Genomic DNA, 19,019 nt, shown 5'->3' with positions numbered 1-19,019 from the left:
CCGCCGCCGCCCTGGCCGCCATGTGCTCCCAGCTCTGGTTCCTGACGGACCGGCGCATCCGCGAGGACTACCCGCAGGTGCAGATCCTGCGCGCCCTCCGGCAGCGCTGCTCCGAGCAGGACGTGCGCTTCCGGGCGGTGCTCATGGACCAGATCGCCGTCACCATCGTCGGCGGCAACCTCGGTGAGCTAGGTGGGCCCGGGAGGGTGGGGTGGCGCTCCGGGGTCCCCGAGAGCCAGCGGGTGGGCCCGCGCATCGGGCCTCCCCCGGCCAAGTCTCCTTTGGGTCACCCAAACCTGCCGCTCTCCCCCGAGAGACCTCTTTGGGTTAGAGAAATTCCCTAATCTTGGAAGCTTTTTTGACCACCAGCATCTGCCCTGAGGGCAAGATTTGAGAACGGGGTTTAATTCACTTAGGAGACTTAGTCTGGAAGGAACTTGAATTCACCTGAAGTCGCCTGGAGGTCCGAGGAAAATGAAGCTAACCCCAAATTAGCAAATTCTGCTCGCTTCAGTACCCTGCCAGTTTAGATTTATAAGAGCCAACACTAAATTTACAAAATTGCCATTAAGATGAATGTTTTTAAAAGTTTTCCTAGAGTGTCCAAGCATCAGCAGTGCACTGCATAGACTATTATTTCCAAGCTAGAAACTTGCAGATGGGGAGAAATCTGAGAAAGATTAGAATTACCTCTCGAGTATAAAGTAGGAGAGGAGACCTTTGATGGGTTTTCTTTAAACTGATCTTCCTCTCTGAAAGTATTAAATTCTGATTCCAGGAAAGTCAAGATTTCAGGTAGAGACCATTCTGGCTGCATTGATTTCTCCACTACTGTGTTCGAGAGATTTGGGGAGTAGGGAATGGGAGAGGGGCGGTAAGACATGGTTATCAGCTGTGACCATGACCTCAAAAGGTTGTGTGTTTTTAGATATTCTTAATTATCCTAATATAAACAGTTTCTGGCTTAAGAATCCTGGTTTAGGAACCTTCCCCTGACTTACAGTGTTTAAGTCTCTGCAGCCTCCAGAATGGTGGTATCCACAGGGGTCCAGGACTCAAGGAGCTTTGGGCCCACTGAGAGTGTTTCTTGGAATATCATTTATATTGTTTCAACCATGCCTGGTTAAATAAACTCATAATTTGTTACTTTTCTTTGGCAGGGGAAAGGGGTCCCAACTTCTGAACAGGCTACATACATATGAGATTTTGAATATGACCTGTTTCTAAGTGGACCATATCTGTTCCAGATGTTTCATCCATAAATTAATCAAAAACCTTCATAAGTAGTAACAGATTGAATAGTCTGTTGGAGAAATATACTCCAAACATTGGGTGTCATATACATTTAGTCTAAAAGAGTGGCTGTCAACCATAAAGGGCTCCCTCTCTCTAGTCTTGATTTGCTAAAAATTCTCACAGTTAGTTAATGCTGAGCTGGATTGCTAGACAAGGAATCAGCAGGATTGGATTATTACAGTTTTGCTGCTAACAAGTATCTTGGCTTTGCCTTGACCAGGTCTCTTTATGTCTTTGAATCTCAGCTTTCTCATTTATAAAGCTAAGGGTTAGGGTTCCTCCAGCCATATCTGTCAGTACTGTACTTAAATGGAATGATCTGTCGTATTTTACTGATCTAGATCTAGTATATACATCTTTCCACCCCCAAGAGTTTGCTCTTTTTAAATTTTTTTTTCCAGCCTGTAAAGATGCCTTTTTTGAGATACGGGCACATCATTCTACATCATTTTCCTTTTTATAGACCCATCATGCATTCCGTGAAAGAGTAGGGGAATGCTCTCTGTTTTGTATCTAAAACCCCATTTTAAACAGTCATAGGAAAATAGAAAATTAAATTCTAATGCTGCAGGAAACATTTCCACTCTTTTGTTTAGTGTCTTAAAATTTTGCTGAAATTCATGTGTGAATGTATCTCAATCTATTCAGAAGCCAGTAGTTACTTCTTTCTAAACTACAAGAAGATCTACATAGTTATTTGCCTACCCGATCAAGAAAATGAACACAGTTACTTTTTGAAGCAGTTTTAACTTTTTGCTAATTCAGTGATTGCCCCACACAAGTCACAACACATAAAACAAACCTATTAGATCACTGTTTCTGCTGTCCAAAGCAGTCAGAAGACTTATTCGGTGCGTGGTGCATGGGGGGATTAATTAAAGCACAAGTGAGTTCCATGAGAAGACTGGGCTCCTTTGCTTTGCTCAATGCTGTAACAGTGTCTAAATAGCGCCTCTCTCATACTAGGCACTCAATAAATGTATTTAAATGAATTAAAATATGCAGTCTATTTCCCAGTTTCTTCTAGAGTCAGTTATAGAAAACTGTTGGTAATTTGTTAAGCCAAAGTATTCCTCTGAAATAAACTCTAGAAATTACTGGCTTTGAAATCCAGAAATAGTTACAATGGTACTGATGTCCTTTCCTATTTGAGAATTATTGTGGGAGCTGGGAAGGAGTTTGGGATCATCCATTCTGACCCCTTCATTTTATAAATGAAAAGCCTAATGATCAGAGAGATGGAGTGACGGTTAACAACCTACTCTAATTCCCAGCCAGTGATGATGGAATAAGTGTATCCTTGGACATCTGCAACCTATAGTATTGCCAAAAAGTTTGGGGTTTTCTGTAAGATGTTATAGAAGAACTCAAATGAACTTTTTGGCCAGCCCAATACCTTTCTCAGTAGATATGAAATTGAACAGAATTACATTACATTGAGGCTAGACCGTGATGTTGCAGAGTAATGTGATAGTTTAGGAAGTTAAAGTGTCACCTTTACTCAGGCTTCATATCTTTGCTCCTTTCCATTCTTTCTTTAGATTCATGTGGGAGTAGATGAAGGGGTCATTTTGAGACAAGAACAGGCAGTGACTCCGCCAGTTCCTTAAATTCATTGCCCATCTTCCCTCCATGGAGGCTAGTGGGAACCCAAATCCAGAGATAAGAATTTCAGGTTATATATGAAGTAGAATTCAGACAAGAGGATCAAAGTTTTGGATTTAAACACTGCAATTATTTTAAACAGAATAATACAAGTAAACTGAAGAAATGCTGCAAATGCAAGGTTCTATGGTTATTTAACCCAGTGGTCTGCTCTACTGAGCATAGATTCGGGTGGGGAGACTACTGGGAGGAGTGAATGACCTTCAGGTCCTGCTGGATGTAGCATTATGAGAATCTGTGCATCGCCATGTCCTTCTTAGAAACCACAAGTTCTTCATTCATTCAACACATTTTTGTTAATTATTCTCAATCGTGAGGATACAGTGGTGGTGAATATGGCACAAAAATGCACGTAGGAATATTCAAAACGAAACACATGGAGCATTTATCATATGCCATAGGCTAAGTTTCTTTTTACATATTAATCTGATAATTATGTGCCCAGTCAGGGTGTCTGGGCATATGGTGCTGGCTGGCAGTTGGGGACCAACACTGAGTAATTCTGGGCTCAGCACTTTCTGTTTCCTTGCCTCCACTCCATCCCATGCATCAGCTGTACTGACTTCACCTTGCCCCGTGCACTGAAATTGCTTCTGCCTGAGATGCTCATCTGGTCCAGCTCCCTGCCCCTTGGGGAGCTCCTATTCACCCTTTATATGCATCTCAAGTCTTTCTTTTCTCTAAAGTCTGTCTTGACTCCTTACCTGGTCCCCAAGCATCTTTCTCTTCCATCTGCTGCCGAGTAAGATAGCATTCATTGTATTTTATTGTAATTTACCTATTTACAAAGTTCATCTTCTCTCACCCCCCAAAATGACTGGATATTGCTCAAATGTATGCTCCAGAATAGGTACGTAGTAGACCTTCAGTTGACATTTGTTAAAGGCTAATGCAGCTATGTGAGAGGCTAATGCAGGTATGTGAGACTTGTGCTGTAATTAGGTGCTGTGTCTGAGATTTCATGACTGGATGCATAACTGTTTTCGTGATGAGGATGTTTATTTATTTGAGGGCAGAGTCATTGGTGCAGATCAAGTGTTTTGACCACCCACAGGTCTTTACAATTAACTGTCTCAAGAAGCAAGTATAGCCCCAAACTCAGGAACAGATACCAAGACAGAAGAGATGAGTCTGACCTGGAAATGAGGATGTGTTACAGTTTGGCTCCTAGGAGCAGGATGATTCAGCATTCTTCCCTTACTTTCAGAGTTAAAACCTTGGTGGCTATATGGCAGTTTCTAGGTCAGGTTCTTTACATTAAGTTGTTCTGCGAGACTCTCACATGGTTCTTTGTAGGAATCAGGTGTGTACGATTTAAAATGTTTGGGTGGGGAGAAATCTTAATTAAATTTGAATGAGAAAATGGTCTTTTGTCAGCCTTCCAAAAGAGGACAGGGGCCTTGTAGAGAAAGGATGGATTCCCATTACTGTGCAAGAAGACACTAGCAAGAAAGCATACCAGGCTCAACTTTGTGCACAAAGGTTGATCTTTAACCTTAGTCCATGCTAAAGGCCTGTGCCTGACACCCTGTAATCCGAATAAACCAGCATCCAGCACTAGTGGAAAGATCAGGGAGTGGGTGGAAGCACCGACCATATAATGTTTCCAGACTGACGTGAGTGCTGAATGGATATGCTCTACCCCGTGGGTCCACATTTATTACTGTGGGCTGACCTCCAGGACTGAGGATGGGTTGAAGTGTGGTTTATGTTGATGTTCCTAACAGCTATTTTTAGGGACAGCTCATGAACTGTGTTGGGAAACATTCTAGAACTAATAGATGGGGGTCCTTAGTGGATCTCAGAGCCCTACTTTATAGGTTTCTGAATCACTTGTTGTTACTACCATACCCTCCACCAAATTGGTTAAGCTTGCCTGGTAGAAGGGATACAGCCATCATCAGAGAGATCCAGGTCATCTGCATCCATCCATCCCCCTTGTCATTCCTCTTCTTAGTAGAGTCCACTGACATCCAGGTACATTACTGCTAGGCTTATCCCCACTCCACCAACTTCTCCAGTAGATAGGTAGGCCACAGTACCTATTTCCCAGAGAGACTTGACCTTATTTGAATTTTATATTGTTTTGTTACAAAACTACAACAGAATCCAAAATTCTCAATCTAATTCTACTCGATCCTTCACTATTAAAAAGTAACTCAAGATTTCGTTGTGAGGAAGGGATACAGTTAAGTTACTATGCATTGAAGAATAAACAGGAATAATGGTTCCTCGTTCCTATAACTCTGGTATTGTAATTGTTGTTGCTATTGTTTAGTTGCTAAGTTGTATCCAACTGTTTGCTACCCCATAAATTGCAGCGCTCCGGGCTTCCCCATCCTTCACTATCTCCCAGAGTTTGCTCAAACTCATGTTCATTGAGTCAGTAATGCTATCCAACCATCTCATCATCTGCCGCCCCCTTCTCCTCCTAATAGTTTAATATCATTTATGTGTCAGTTAATCTTCACAACAATCCTATTCATTCCTTTACTTCATTCCACAAATATCAATTGGGTGCCCACTCTGTGCCAGGCCAGGTGCTGTGCTAGGTGCTGGAGACACAATGGAGAGTAAGAACAGACACAGTCTCCCTCATTATCAGGATTTTGTTCATTCATTTGCTTTATAAATATCTGTTGACTGCCTACTATGTGTGGAGTATTGATCTAGGCATCAGAAAAAAACACACAGAAATCCCTGCCTCTCGAGGAGATTACATTCTAGATGGGGAAATAGAATACAAATGAGGTAAAATATATTAGCATATGGTGAAAAGAGCTAAGGAGGAAAAAAGGAAGGAAGGAAGAAGGAAGAAAAAGTAGTGCATTTCTGGGGGCGAGAGAAGGGATTGTAGTTTTAGACAGGGTGGCTGGAGTGGTCTTCACCCAGAGCATGAGGTTCAAGTAAAAGACCTGAAGGAGATAAAGACACAAGCTGTTTGGGATATCTGGGCATAGGGTGGTTCAGGGAGAGGGAACAGCGAGGAAACCAGTGTGGCCAGAGCAGAATGAGTAAGAATGAGCATTAGGAGAGGAGGTCAGAGAGGTGAGGGTGGGAGGGGACCCTGTATATAGGGCCTTGTGAGTCACTGATGCACTTTCTGTCTTACCCTGGAATGAGCTGGGAATCCGCTGAAGACTTTTGAGCAGAGGGGTGATGTGACCTGCCCTACGTGCACAGGACCACACTGGCCGTAGTGCTGAGAATAGACTGATGGCAGCAAGGGCAGAGGTAGAGAGATCCCCTAGGAGGATGTTGCTGCAGCTCAGGTGAGAGATGGAGGATGCTGATTGTTGGACTAGAATGATTTCAGGGGAGGAGGGGAAAAGAGACTGGATTTTGGATATGTTTTGAAGACAGAGTTGTCAGGATTTGCCTACTGGATCAGACATTGGACATGTAAGAAAGACTAATCAAGGAGGCCTTCAAAGTTCCAATGTTTGTCCTAAACAGCTGTGAGAATCAGGTTTACTATATTCATATGCAAAGGGTGCGAGGGGAGTAGGTTTGGGTAGGTGGTGAGGATCAGGACTGCCTAAGGTGCCCATTAGACATCCAAATGGAAATGGTAAGTAGGCAGTTTGTCATATCAGTTGCAATTCAGGGGAAAGTCCTGGCCTGAGGATATAAAAAGTAGAATCATCTCCATACAGGTCTCCCAGGAGTGACTACAGACAGAAAAGAGATCCAGGGACTGAGCTCTGGGACACTTCACTGTTCACTGGTTGGGGAGAAGGAGAAAGCATGCTTAGTCACTCAGTCGTGTCCAACTCTTACAACCCCATGGACTGTAGCCCACCAGCTTCCTCTGTCCATGGAGTTTTTTCCAGGCAAGAATACTGGAGTGGGTTGCCATTTCCTCCTCCAGAGGATCTCCCATACTCAGGGATCCCACTTCTCCTGCATTGCAGGTGTATTCTTTACTGCCGAGCCATTGGGGACGCTCTGGGGAGAGGGAGAGGAACCAGCAAAGAATCCTAGGTAAAAGAAGTAAACCCTGGAGAGTGTGGTGTGCTGGAAGCTGAGTGGAGAAAATATTTAAAGAAGGAAGACATGATGAGACTATTTCAGCTGTGGTTGGTAAATCAAGTTAGATGAGGACTGAGAAGTGACCATTGGATTTAAACTATGGGCTTAGCATTAGTGACTCTGATAAGAGCAGTTTCAATGAAGTAATGGAACACAGTGAATACACGCACTGTCTTAGGAGTTTTATTATAATGGAAAGGTGAAGAATGGATTGATAACTTGTATGGACTGAATTGTGTTCTCCCAAAACTCATATGCTGAAGCCCTAACTTCTGATGTGATGGTATCTGGAGGTAGAGCCTTTGAGTCATGAGATTTAGATGAGATCATGAGGGTGGGGTCTTCATGATCCAATTAATGCCTTTATAACAAGAGTTGAGAGAACTTGATCTTTCTCTCTGTTTCTTTCTCCTTGCCGTGTGAGGATACAGCAAGAAGGCAGTATCAGACCCCAATATCAGACTTCCAGTGTCCATAACTGTGCAAGATAAATGTCTGTTGTTTAAGCCACCCAGGCTATGATATTTTGTAATAGCAGCTTGAGCTAAGATATTGCTCAAAGATGAATTTGAGAGGCTTTTATTAAAGAAGAGAGAAATAACACCATATTTTATGTTAGTGTGAATGATCTGATAGAGGGAAATGGGAGATTTAGGAGAAGGAGATTAATTGCTGGAGCATTGCCTTAAATGCCTGAGAGGGGTTGGGATCGAATGCATATTTCAAGAAGTTGGCTTAAGCTAGGAACAAGGACACTTCAGCCGCTGTATAATAGAGAAGGTAACCTATTGGCAAAGGAACAGCTAGGTGAGTAGATGTGATAGTGGAAACTTACAGAGAAGTTCTTTTCTGATTGCTTCAGAATCATTGAAATAGGAAGAGTCAGAATGAGAAGGAGGTAGGAAGAAGTAAAGATTTGAGGCAAGAAGACAAAGTGTGAAATAGTTGTTTGGGGTTGAGGGAGAGTGAGTGGACTAGGGAAACAATGCTTACCAGGCAGCGGTAGGGATGCCCTTGAGACCAGCCAACAGATTTGTGTATTTTTTCTCCAGCCATGCTGCATTGCATAGAAGAACACATGAAGTACGCAGAGTGGGGTCAGGGTTACTGGGATTGTGGTTTAGCCAAGCAAGAAATGGGTGCAAGGACATGAGGGTAATATGTGTGGTGCTTCACTATGGAATTTAAATAGTATAAGGGCGGAAGTGAGGGCATGAAGCGGGTGAAGGGCAGTAAAAAGATGGGGGACCCGTGCATGGTAGTTCCAGATGGTATCAAACTGTGGCTGGAGTTGGGGTACGAGAGAGTGAGCTGGAAATATAGGGCGCAGTGGTTGGAGATGGGAGTTCTGATCACTGCATAAAGTCTGGAATGTAACTGGGAGTGGTGGCTGGGCTGGGGTGATGGACAGGATCCTTGGAGGAAAGGAAGTCAAAAGATGGAGAGACCTGGGCATCGGAAGAATTCTTTTTTTTAAATTTTAATTAATTGACTTCTTTCTTTGGCTACGCTGGGTCTTAGTTGCAACACATGGGATCTTTGCTCTTCCCTGCGGCATGCAGGATCTTTAGCTGCAGCATGCGGACTCTTAGTTGCGGCATGTGGGATCTAGTTCCCTGCTGCTGCTAAGTCGCTTCAGTCGTGTCCAACTCTGTGCAACCCCATAGACGGCAGCCCACCAGGCTCCCCCGTCCTTGGGATTCTGCAGGCAAGAACACTGGAGTGGGTTGCCATTTCCTTCTCCAAAGCATGAAAGTGAAAAGTGAAAGTGAAGTCGCTCAGTTGTGTCCGACTCTTAGCGACCCCATGGACAGCAGCCTACCAGGCTCCTCCATCCATGGGATTTCCCAGGCAAGAGTACTGGAGTGGGTTGCCATTGCCTTCTCCACCAGGTATCAAACCCAGGTCCCCTGCATTGGGATATTGAAGTCACCAGTATCTATGACAGTGCAAGAGAGTCAGTGAATCTGGAGCTAAAGCTTCAAGGACAGGGGAGTGACTGGGAGCCTTAGAAGACCTGCACAAGTAGGGAGATGTGGTGTGGTTGGACGAGAGTCAGACTGGGTGTCTTAGGAGGAGAGAAGGGGGATGCTCAAGCCACAGTGAGAAGCAAGGAGCACGTCTCTCCTACCTCCAGGCCCAGGGACCCCCGGCGTGAGAGAGAGAAAACCGCCACAGCTTGGGAGGGAGGAAGAAGCAGTGCCACTGGGGAGAGGCAGGGGGCAATTAGACTCAAAAAAGAAGAGGAAAGGAACACGCACTGAAAAGGTCGAGGATAGGGGATTTGCTGCCCATCGAGTCCCATGGACTGAGTCCCCTAGGGCACAGGGGAGGCGGAAGTGGGAGTAGAAAAGGCAGTGTCAGAACTGGGGTGGGTGTGGCTCAGAGTCCAGGGACGGGGCCTTGGAGACTGGAGTCTTGAGAGACTGACGTGAAAGGGGGGAAGGGCTTGATGAGGGTTGTCTTTGTGGTTGCAGGAAAGATTGTGTTGGTGAGGTGAGGGAGAGAGGAAGGTTTTCAAGTTGTTCTCTTTTACAGAAGAGCAAACTGAGACCCAGGGACATTTTTTGTCTTGCCAAGCTGTTCAATGACAGCACAAGTTAAATCAAGTCTCTGACGTGGAGGCCAGGACTTTATCCACTTTGTCATAATTGCCTTTCATCTCTTGTGGCCTCAACTTCTTGAAAGGCCTTTGCAAATAGCCCTGGGATATTCCTGAACTCAGTGTGTATGGGTTGTCATGCCTTTGCAACAAGAGGTAGACATCAAGCTTTTATTAGTTACACGTTTCTTCTGAGCCAGAAGCACTGTGAGTCGACATCTCCTGTCTGAAACTTGCCTTGATTCTCTCAGAAATAATCACCTAGCTGTCCCCTCCTCCTTTGCTGTCACTGTACCCTGATATATATACCTGCGAGAGCACTTCTAATATTGTGTTAGAATCTCCCCAGCCCCTGCCCAAACCAGACTGATAACTCTTCTTAATACCCAGGTGCTCTGTAGAACCTCACTGACATTAATTACAGTTGTCTGTCTTCTTTCTTCTTAAATCCCAGGGATGTTGTCTCACTCACACACCTCCGCCCCTGTGCCCAGCCCTTAAGACGGTGCCTGGATGCATGTTCCTTCACTGTCAGAGGCTCTCCCATGGTGCTTTGCTCTTACATTTGATGGCACCCCTACCCCGCCCTGTCCTGCATCTAACCATCAGTAGTACCTGAATCTCTGCCTGACAGCTTTCTCTGCTTACAGGAGCTCACTTTGTCCACACGTGTATGGTAAGCCAGAAGGGCCAGGGAATTAACACCACACCCCTGGATCCGCTCTCAGCCAGACTTAGAATACATATAAAATTATAAATCACTAGCTCCCTTGCCCCTTGGGTGTGGTAACCAAGGAGTGTGCACTAAACCATTTCTTATTGTTGCCCAGCAGGATTAAGCTCTGGGTGCCAAGGTCATCACTCACTTCCTAAGACACCTTTTATTTGCAGCATTGTCTTCTCCTCTCCCCTCCCAGTGTTTCCTGAAATTACCACCCTGATGATAAACCTCCTGTACTTCAGTCCTTGTCTCCAGGAGTCCTGCTGGGGAAACCCAACTCTTACACTGGGTTTGGCCCAAAGTAGGTGCTCAATAAATCTTCACTGAAGGACTATGTGAAATGATAAATGTGTGTTGAGTGACTGAATGATGTCAGTATCTTTCTCCATAAAGAGACGATAAACTCCTGGTAGGCAGAGACCACCTGGCTCATCTTTGTATTTCTGTGTCTGACTCATTGCAACAGTTCAATAAAGGTTGAACTGAATTAAATGACCTCAAAATAGCATCTGGCGGAAAGAGAAGGTGGCCTCATAATGACTGTGAGTCTTAATGGGGTGGAGGTGCAATTTTCTTTGAAGCATTGTAACAAAGACCTTTAAAAGGAAAGGAAGAGCGGCATAGTAAGAATAAAAATAACTTCCGTATGAGGAAATGCTGGGGGGTAGGGTAGAAAAAGACCGGAGAAAATGTGGAGAATGATTGGGATGAGCCAGATCATGTTTGGGATGACACATATTCCTCCTCACACGACATGGTAGTGCGCAGCACTTGATGGATTATTATCCACTTAATTTATAGTGTTGATTCCTTTCTCAGCTTTACCGCCAACCATGGCTAGTAGTAAACATGATCCTACTCACATGTAGTGGTTCTAAAAACTCCCGTAAGTGAGGTCCTTTGCTGGCTTTCCTGCTATGGTGTTCTGCGCTTTTTCTTATTTCTGCCACTTGCTTTGTACATGAAGTGTTTTTTTCCTAGCATTCAAGAAGCCAGTTTAGGGTTTTTTGTTGTTGTTGTTAATCAATTATTTATTTTTTGTCTGTGCTGGCTCTTCGTCGTTGCGTGGGCTTTTCTCTAGTTGTGGCGAGCAGGGGTCACTGCTCGTTGCAGTTGTGCGGTCTTGTGGTGGCTTCTCTTGTTTCAGAGCAGGGACTCTAGGGCACACGGGCTTCAGGAGTTGTGGCTCCAGGGCTCTAGAGCACAGACTCAATAGTTGTGGCACACAGGCTTAGTTCCTCCACAGCATGTAGGATCTTCCCAGATCAGGGATCAAACCCACGTCTCCTGCATTAGCAGGCAGATTCTTGAAGACTGAGCCACCGGGGAAGCCCTGCCAGTTTAGTTCTGAAGCTTGCATTTTTGTTGTGAAGCCAGGGATGTACATGTGTGTATATGAATGAGTGCTCTGTGCCCACACATCTAAAGGGTGGTGACCCACTGGGCATCAGGTCTGTGTAAATGCAAAGACTTTTGATAATCAGTCCAGTACAAGGGTTCATATACAAGATGTCATTTTTTTAAATTAAAGCATAGTTGATTTACATTGTTCTGCCAATCGCTGCTGTACAGCAAAGTGACGGAGTTATACACTTATATACATTCTATTTTTATATTCCTTTCCATTATGGTTTTGAATATAATTTCCTGTGGATACTCCCACTATCCATAGGATATTGAATATAGTTCCCTGTGATGTACAGTAGGACCTTGTTCATTCATTCTAAATGTAATAGTTTGCATTTACCACCCCCAAACTCCAGGCCATCACTCTTCCTCAGCAACTACAAGTCTGTTCGGTTTTTTTTTTTAACGAAACATCTTTAATTTAAATACGATAATACATATGAAAGCTCTTAGCCAAGTCCCTCAAACACAAAATGTTAGGCAAATTCAGATCTGAATGATTCTACCTTTTATTATCCTTGACTCTTCCCTGTATTTGTATGAATGATTGAAAATGGGTTTTAATTTTTAGAGCTCTGCTTTCCAATAATGACTTATTTCTAAAGCTATTTCTCTGTATTATTATGTGCATTTCTCTGCTGTTGTGCATATAAATGCAAAAGTCTAGTTCTGTAGAATTAATTTAATCCAATATATAGGTTAGGAAGAAAAACAGGCTCAATTCTTTGGAAAAGTTACTCATTTTTCTATCTTGTTTTTAATACATTAAACATATCTCCAAATATAAATAATAGAGTCGAAAGGAAATCAGAACGTAATTACCCATGAAAATATATTATTCTTTTTGGAAGTAATATGGAGGAAATATTGTGGTTTCAAAAAGTTGATTTAAGCAAGGTTGGTTATTCATCATTGTACTAACTAGTTTGGGGTCGGATCATTCTCACAATCTTATGGACCTGTTCGGGGACAGAGTGATCATTTTAATTAAAAAAAAAAAAAAATTGGTTCGAGGCTAAATAGTAAATTTCAAGCCCAGTCTAGGAGCCTGAGAGATCCCAAATATCCCAGAAGCAACTCAGCTTCTTTCCCTTCACCCTGATGTCCAGGTCAAGGTGATACCCAAGAGCACTAGGGCACTTAATCACATGAAATCGCTTGTTATTGAGGGAATGAGCCCCTCATGGTTCAGGGCTTTCCTTCCATCCCTTGCCAGCAAAGCAGAAGCCTGCCCTCTCTGAGTTCCTGCATCAGCCTTTCATTCCTTTGGCGTAAGGCCCATAGATTGCAGTGGGAATGTTAATGATCCCAGGAAAGGTGACACATTAAGCTCCATCCTTTCCTGAGAGGAGATATTTATGGGAAGAGGGAGAGAGATTACTAAGTGGTTAAAGGCTCAAGAATTCACTGACAGGTTTGCCGAGCACAAAATGGCAACCCACTCCAGTGTTCTTGCCTGGAGAATCCCGGGGACGGGGGAGCCTGGTGGGCTGCCGTCTATGGGGTCGCACAGAGTCGGACACGACAGACGTGACTTAGCAGCAGCCTTAAATCCAAGCTGTTCTTGGCCATGGCTGTGCGGAACTGCCGTTCCTGCTGATGGATGCCATCACAAGCTGCAGACTCTTGTCTCCTGCTTCTAGAAATGTTTAATTTGGACAAGGTGCCGTGACCTGCTGTGCTAAGTTGCTTCAGTCATGTCTGACTCTGTGCGACTCTCTGGACTGTAGCCTGCCAGGCTCCTCTGTGCATAGGATTCTCCAGGCAAGAATACTGGAATGAGTTGCCATGTCCTCCTCCAGGGGATCTTCCCTACGCAGGGATCAAACCCACGTCTCCTGCATTACAGGCAGATTCTTTACCACTGGCACCACACGGGAAGCCCAAGGTACAGACAGCAAAGAAAACGGGAGTGATCGGGGGCAAGTGACGTTGCCCCATAGCACGGATGCTGCAGCTGGGTCAGTGGGCAGAGAAAGAACTGGTTGTACTGATGTTTTCCCTAAATCCATCATGCTCCTCTCTGCACAGAGCTGGAGGCCAGCACAGTCAGAGGCCACATCTGTCTAACTGCTTGCAAGAGCCTTTTCAGCTCCACGTTAATCCATTCCATTCTTCGTTTATTAAAGGCTTCAGTTGGAATGAGCCAGGCCCAAAGATTTACCTTTGGAGAAGAGAGATGAAGTCCTGGTAAGACTTCTAGGTGTACGTGAATCTGCTTGTCGAGGCTGAGCTGTCTCTGTCCACGTGTGGTTGGTATTTCCAGAAATGACTGAATTCTTTTCTTCCCATTTAGAAGTTTAACTGTTTGTCTGTGGTCTCCTGTTAAGATTTAAAAGCCAGATGTTTCTGCTGCTTCTCATCTCTCTAGGTCACTTTTCTGTTGCAAAGCCATTTTTCTCATCAGGTGGTGCAAATCTCCATAAAGTGTCCTACCTTGCTCCGTAGAATGTCTGTGCAGTAAAAATGCCAGTGCCTTGCATATGCATAGCATTTCGTAGTTCTTAAAGCATTTTTGCATATATTACCTCATTATGTAATGTTGTTCTGGGCTGTCACTTTTCCCCTGACTGTTCTGTATTTACTCACCTTTTTCACCAACTTGAATACTTTTCTTTCTTCTCCTACCAATTTTGAGGATATTACTCAGGGTTTGCTTTTTCCCCCCTTTCAGATTATTTTCCCCAGGGGCTATTAGTGGCAAAGGAAAAAGCACATATAAATGATACTGTTTTCTGATGGCAAAGTGAAGATAACCTGAATGCTCTTTAGACATCATCCCTGAGAATTACGTTCCAGTTCCTTGGGTTCACGCTGTCAACAGAAGTACTGAAAACAATTTAACTTAATGATTGCACTTACTCTCTTTGCTTTAAATTGGTGAAACATCTAGAATGGGAGGAAACTGTGCAAGTTAGATCCATGTAGTCGTTCTGTGGTTTGGGTTTTTCTGTTTGGTTGCTGTTGTTTTGTTTTGCTTAGAGTTTTTGTATTGATATAATTCATCCCTGTATAGAGAAATAGTAACTTCCTTGGTAACTTTTATTTTCTTGAAATTAATATGGTTGTGCACTTTTTATCACTTACGAAATCAAAGGTGCTTTAGGTTAAAGTCTATAACATGGTTCTCGAACTGTGTTTAAAAGGTTTTCTGTGGAGCATGTTAGAGACTCCTTTAAGGTTCACTAAGGCAGACCAAGTAATTCCCTGAACTTACTTCTCATTGCCCTCTCCAGTCCACTTCCTGTCTCTGTCATTGTATCCCCAAATGCTGAGTGCACTGGAGATGCCCAGTTAACTACTAAGAGTAATACAAACCATAGGCTAGCAGGGTTGAAAGAGATCAAGCAGGTTGCTGTGACATTCCTTCTGTGCCATCCTTGAATGACCTAATGAGCCTCAGCCCATTCCATCCTAAGACAGCGGAAAAGTATCCCTTTTGTTGAGCCCATATCTATCTCTATGTAGCTTCTATACAATTAAACAAACATGGAGTGCCTACCACGCACCAGATACTGTTCTAGGGGCTGGGGTCACAGCAGTGAGCAGTCAGACAAAATAGTGCTCTTATGGATAGCTCCTCAGCTCTATCTCCTGAGGTCACAGAAGACAAGCCAAGTAATTCTTCTGCATGGAACCCTACAGATAATTGAAGACTGCACTCCTGTTCCTCTGAGTCCTCATCACAAGCTAATACTCCCAGTTCATCCAGTATCATGCAGGTTTAAGTCATTTGGCTATACAGATCAATTGTTTTGTGATGCATTCTAGTGTTTCTTAATATTAAATTGACTTTTAGTAGATTGATTATTTTTTAAGTTTTTTGTTATAAAGGTAATATACAGTTGGAGGCATTTTGGAAAACATGGATAATTATAGGAAATCATCTATAATCCCATTACCACTGTTAAAATGTTGATATACCTTTTCTAACTTATATCGATAATTTTGTATCGTTTCTTTTTCACTTAACATTGACATTTTACATCCATTATATTCATAATATTCCAGATGACTTTTAAAGATGAAATCATGAGAGTAGTAAAAATACCTTAAGTGTCTTATACTGCATTCCCTATTATTGTCCCCAGCCTCCTAAGACACCAAGCTTTAGGGAATACTATTAATAGTGCTATATGGAAGGAGGTACTGCACTATATTATCTCCTGTGGATTTTTCTGACTTGGATTATTCTCGGTACACTGCCCTCCTCCCCTGCCCCCATTCACTGTTTTGAATTTCCTCAGTGTTCATTTGCTTAGAGTATAAGATGGACAGTAGCCTCTCATTACAACAGGATATTCAAGTGCCACTTTCAAGGCTCTTCTTTCCGCTAACTTCAGTCTTGAGGCATCTGTTGGAACCAGTGCTTCTGGTGGGATTAGATGACAGCCAGCACACAGCTCACTTCTTCCTTTGATTGCAGGCCTGCAGCTGAACCAGAAGGCGCTCACCACTTTCCCAGACGTGGTGCTTGTCCGCGTGCCCACGCCCTCCGTGCAGTCGGACAGTGACATCACCGTCCTGCGACACCTGGAGAAGCTGGGTTGCCGCTTAGTCAACCGCCCACAGAGCATTCTAAACTGCATCAACAAATTCTGGACATTCCAGGAGCTGGCTGGGCATGGGGTCCCCATGCCAGACACCTTCTCCTATGGTGAGTGTCCTTAAAATAGAATTGAGCCTTGTTTTTCCAAATTGCCCGCATCTCTTATGTTCTCTCTCCCCAGAAGCCCTCTAGTAGCTCTTGTTGGCTTTCAAGGTGAATCTGTTCATCTTAGTTGAGTCAATACCTTGAGTCTGTATCATAGTCATCCCCGCTGTCTGAAATGTCTTTGCTCCTTTTTCTCTGGAATTCGTTCATTAAATATGTAGCTGGGACACGCAGTGTGCCAAGCACCACACTAGGCACTCTGCTTTAGCAGTAAGCAGGAGAGTCCTGCTCTCAAGGCGTTTGCAGTTCATCAGGGGCAGAGGACAGCAAGTAAGCAGGCAGTTTCAGGGCAGTGTAGTAAGTGCCAGGATAAGAGTTAGTGCAAGATGGTATGGGTTTATAGGAGAGCTCCTAATTTAGTTTAGGATATTGAAGACTTCCCAAAAGAGATAAAGCTGACATTATTGAGCTAAAGCAAGGTGGGTAAGGGAGCAGTCTAAGAAGCAAGCAGAATATAGAAAGATCTAAAGGTAAGTGAGAACATGACCGATTGGTGTTATTTTGAGTAATTTGTAGAATATCAGGGAACTAGAGTTGAGATATATGGCTAGAAAGATAAGAAGTTGCCATCTACAGTATATGAAAGAGGTTGGGGTAATCCTGAGACTAACAGGAAGTTATTGGAGGGCTTTAAGCAAGGAAATGGCCTGATGAGAGGTCAGAATGTCAGTTTGGCTACACTGCAGAGAAGGAATTAGACCAGAGGTAAAGGAGAGACAGGATATATAGTGGTGAAAGTGAAAGTCGCTCAGCCGTGTCTGACTCTTTGCGACCCCATATAGTCCATGGAATTCTCCAAGCCAGAATACTGGAGTGGGTAGCCTTTCCCTTCTCCAGGGGATCTTCCTGACCCAGGAATCAAACCAAGGTCTCCTGCATTGCAGGCAGATTCTTTGCCAACTGAGCTATTAGGGAGGCCGTGTACAGTGGTAGGCTTTATAAATGATGCAGCTGAGCAATGATGGCCGAAACTATAAGGTGGTTAGAGTAGGTATGAAGTGAACAGATTCAAGATTTAAGGAGACAAATATGAGGACATGATGATTGTTTGGGTGTTAGCACAGTGGAGAGGAATCAAGAGTGACTCTGGTGTCTGGTTTGGGCCACCAGATGAGAAAGCAAAAACTCAATGAGTGTTCCAGGGAAGAAGAGAAACAGACGGGTGGGTAGGGCAAGGCATTATTGGGAGAGATTATTTGGGTTTAGGACACATTCTATATGAGGTTTCTACAGTAAGCGAGTGAAAGTATTCAGTAGGCACCAGATAAATGAATCTGGAGCTCCTGAGAGAGGTGTCGACTACGGAAGTAGATGTGGAAACTTCCATTACGTTTAGTGAAATCACAAGAGTGGAGAATATGCAGAATGAAGAGAGGCCTGAGCTGCATGAAATGGTTCAATGGTAAATTTTGTTATGTCTATTTTATCATAATAAAATAATAATTAATAAAAGAGAGTTTGGGAGAGAATCCTTTAGGGAATAGGAAAAGGAAGAAGAACTTATGCAAGAAGCCAAGTGAGAGCAACTGGAAAGGTGAGAAGAGAAAGAAGAAAGACGACAGACGCCAATGGGAAGAACATGCCACAGAGAGTGGTATAACGAAAAGTCGTGCTTGATTCTAAAAAGACACATGACATAAGCACAGAGACGTGTGTTGGATGTAGCACAGGGCGTTCAATGACTACAGCTTCACTTTAGCATTGGAAAGAAAAACCATCCTGTCGGGGATGAGGAAGTGAGTGGGGTGTGAGGAAATGGAAGCCCTTTGATAGTTTGATCAGAGGGATCAGTTCAGTTCAGTAACTCAACAGTGTCTGACTCTTTGCGACCCCATGGACTGCAGCACGCCAGGCCTCCCTGTCTATCACCAACTCCAGGAGTTTACTCAAACTCACGTTCATTGAGTTGGTAATGCCATCCAACCATCCCATCTTCTGTCATCCCCTTCCCCTCCCACCTTCAATCTTTCCCAGCATCAGGATCTTTTCAAATGAGTCAGCTGTTCGCATCAGGTGGTCAAAATTGGAGTTTCAGCTTCAACATCAGTCCTTCCACTGAACACTCAGGACTGATCTCCTTTAGAATGGACTGGTTGGATCTCCTTGCAGTCCAAGGGACTCTCAAGAGTCTTCTCCAACACCACAGTTCAAAAGCATCAGTTCTTCAGCACTCAGCTTTATTTATAGTCCAACTCTCACATCCAAACATGACCACTAGAAAAACCATAGCCTTGACTAGACGGACCTTTGTTGCCAAAGTAATGTCTCTGCTTTTTAATGTGTTGTCTAGGCTGGTTATAACTTTACTGCCAAGGAGTAAGTGTCTTTCAATTTCATGGCTTCAGGCACCGTCTGCAGTGATTTTGGAGCCCCCCAAAATAAAATCTCTCACTGTTTTCCCATCTACTTGCCATGAAGTGATGAGACTGCAGGGCACGATCTTAAGTTTTCTGAATGTTGAGCTTTAAGCCAACCTTTTCACTCTCCACTTTCACTTTCATCAAGAGGCTCTTTTGTTCTTCTTCACTTTCTGCCATAAGGGTGGTGTCATCTGCATATCTGAAGTTATTGATATTTCTCCC

General features: G+C 43.7%; 1 protein-coding gene across 1 annotated transcript in view; it reads left to right on the top strand.

The window, feature by feature from the left end:
* The first annotated feature begins 20 nt into the window (after positions 1–20).
* Positions 21–19,019, top strand: part of RIMKLA (ribosomal modification protein rimK-like family member A) — a 32,701-nt gene continuing 13,702 nt past the window's right edge. Inside the window, exons 1-2 of the mRNA XM_010862666.1 lie at positions 21–183; positions 16,150–16,380. Coding sequence (XP_010860968.1) covers positions 21–183; positions 16,150–16,380 — 394 coding nt within the window. The remainder of the gene's footprint in view (positions 184–16,149; positions 16,381–19,019) is intronic.

This window comes from Bison bison, unplaced genomic scaffold (genome assembly GCF_000754665.1).
Source record: "Bison bison bison isolate TAMUID 2011002044 unplaced genomic scaffold, Bison_UMD1.0 scf7180017864484, whole genome shotgun sequence".
In the NCBI taxonomy this organism is placed as follows: domain Eukaryota; kingdom Metazoa; phylum Chordata; class Mammalia; order Artiodactyla; family Bovidae; genus Bison; species Bison bison.
Note: the sequence above shows the minus strand (reverse complement) of the source record. Positions and strands in the feature narration are given on the sequence as shown.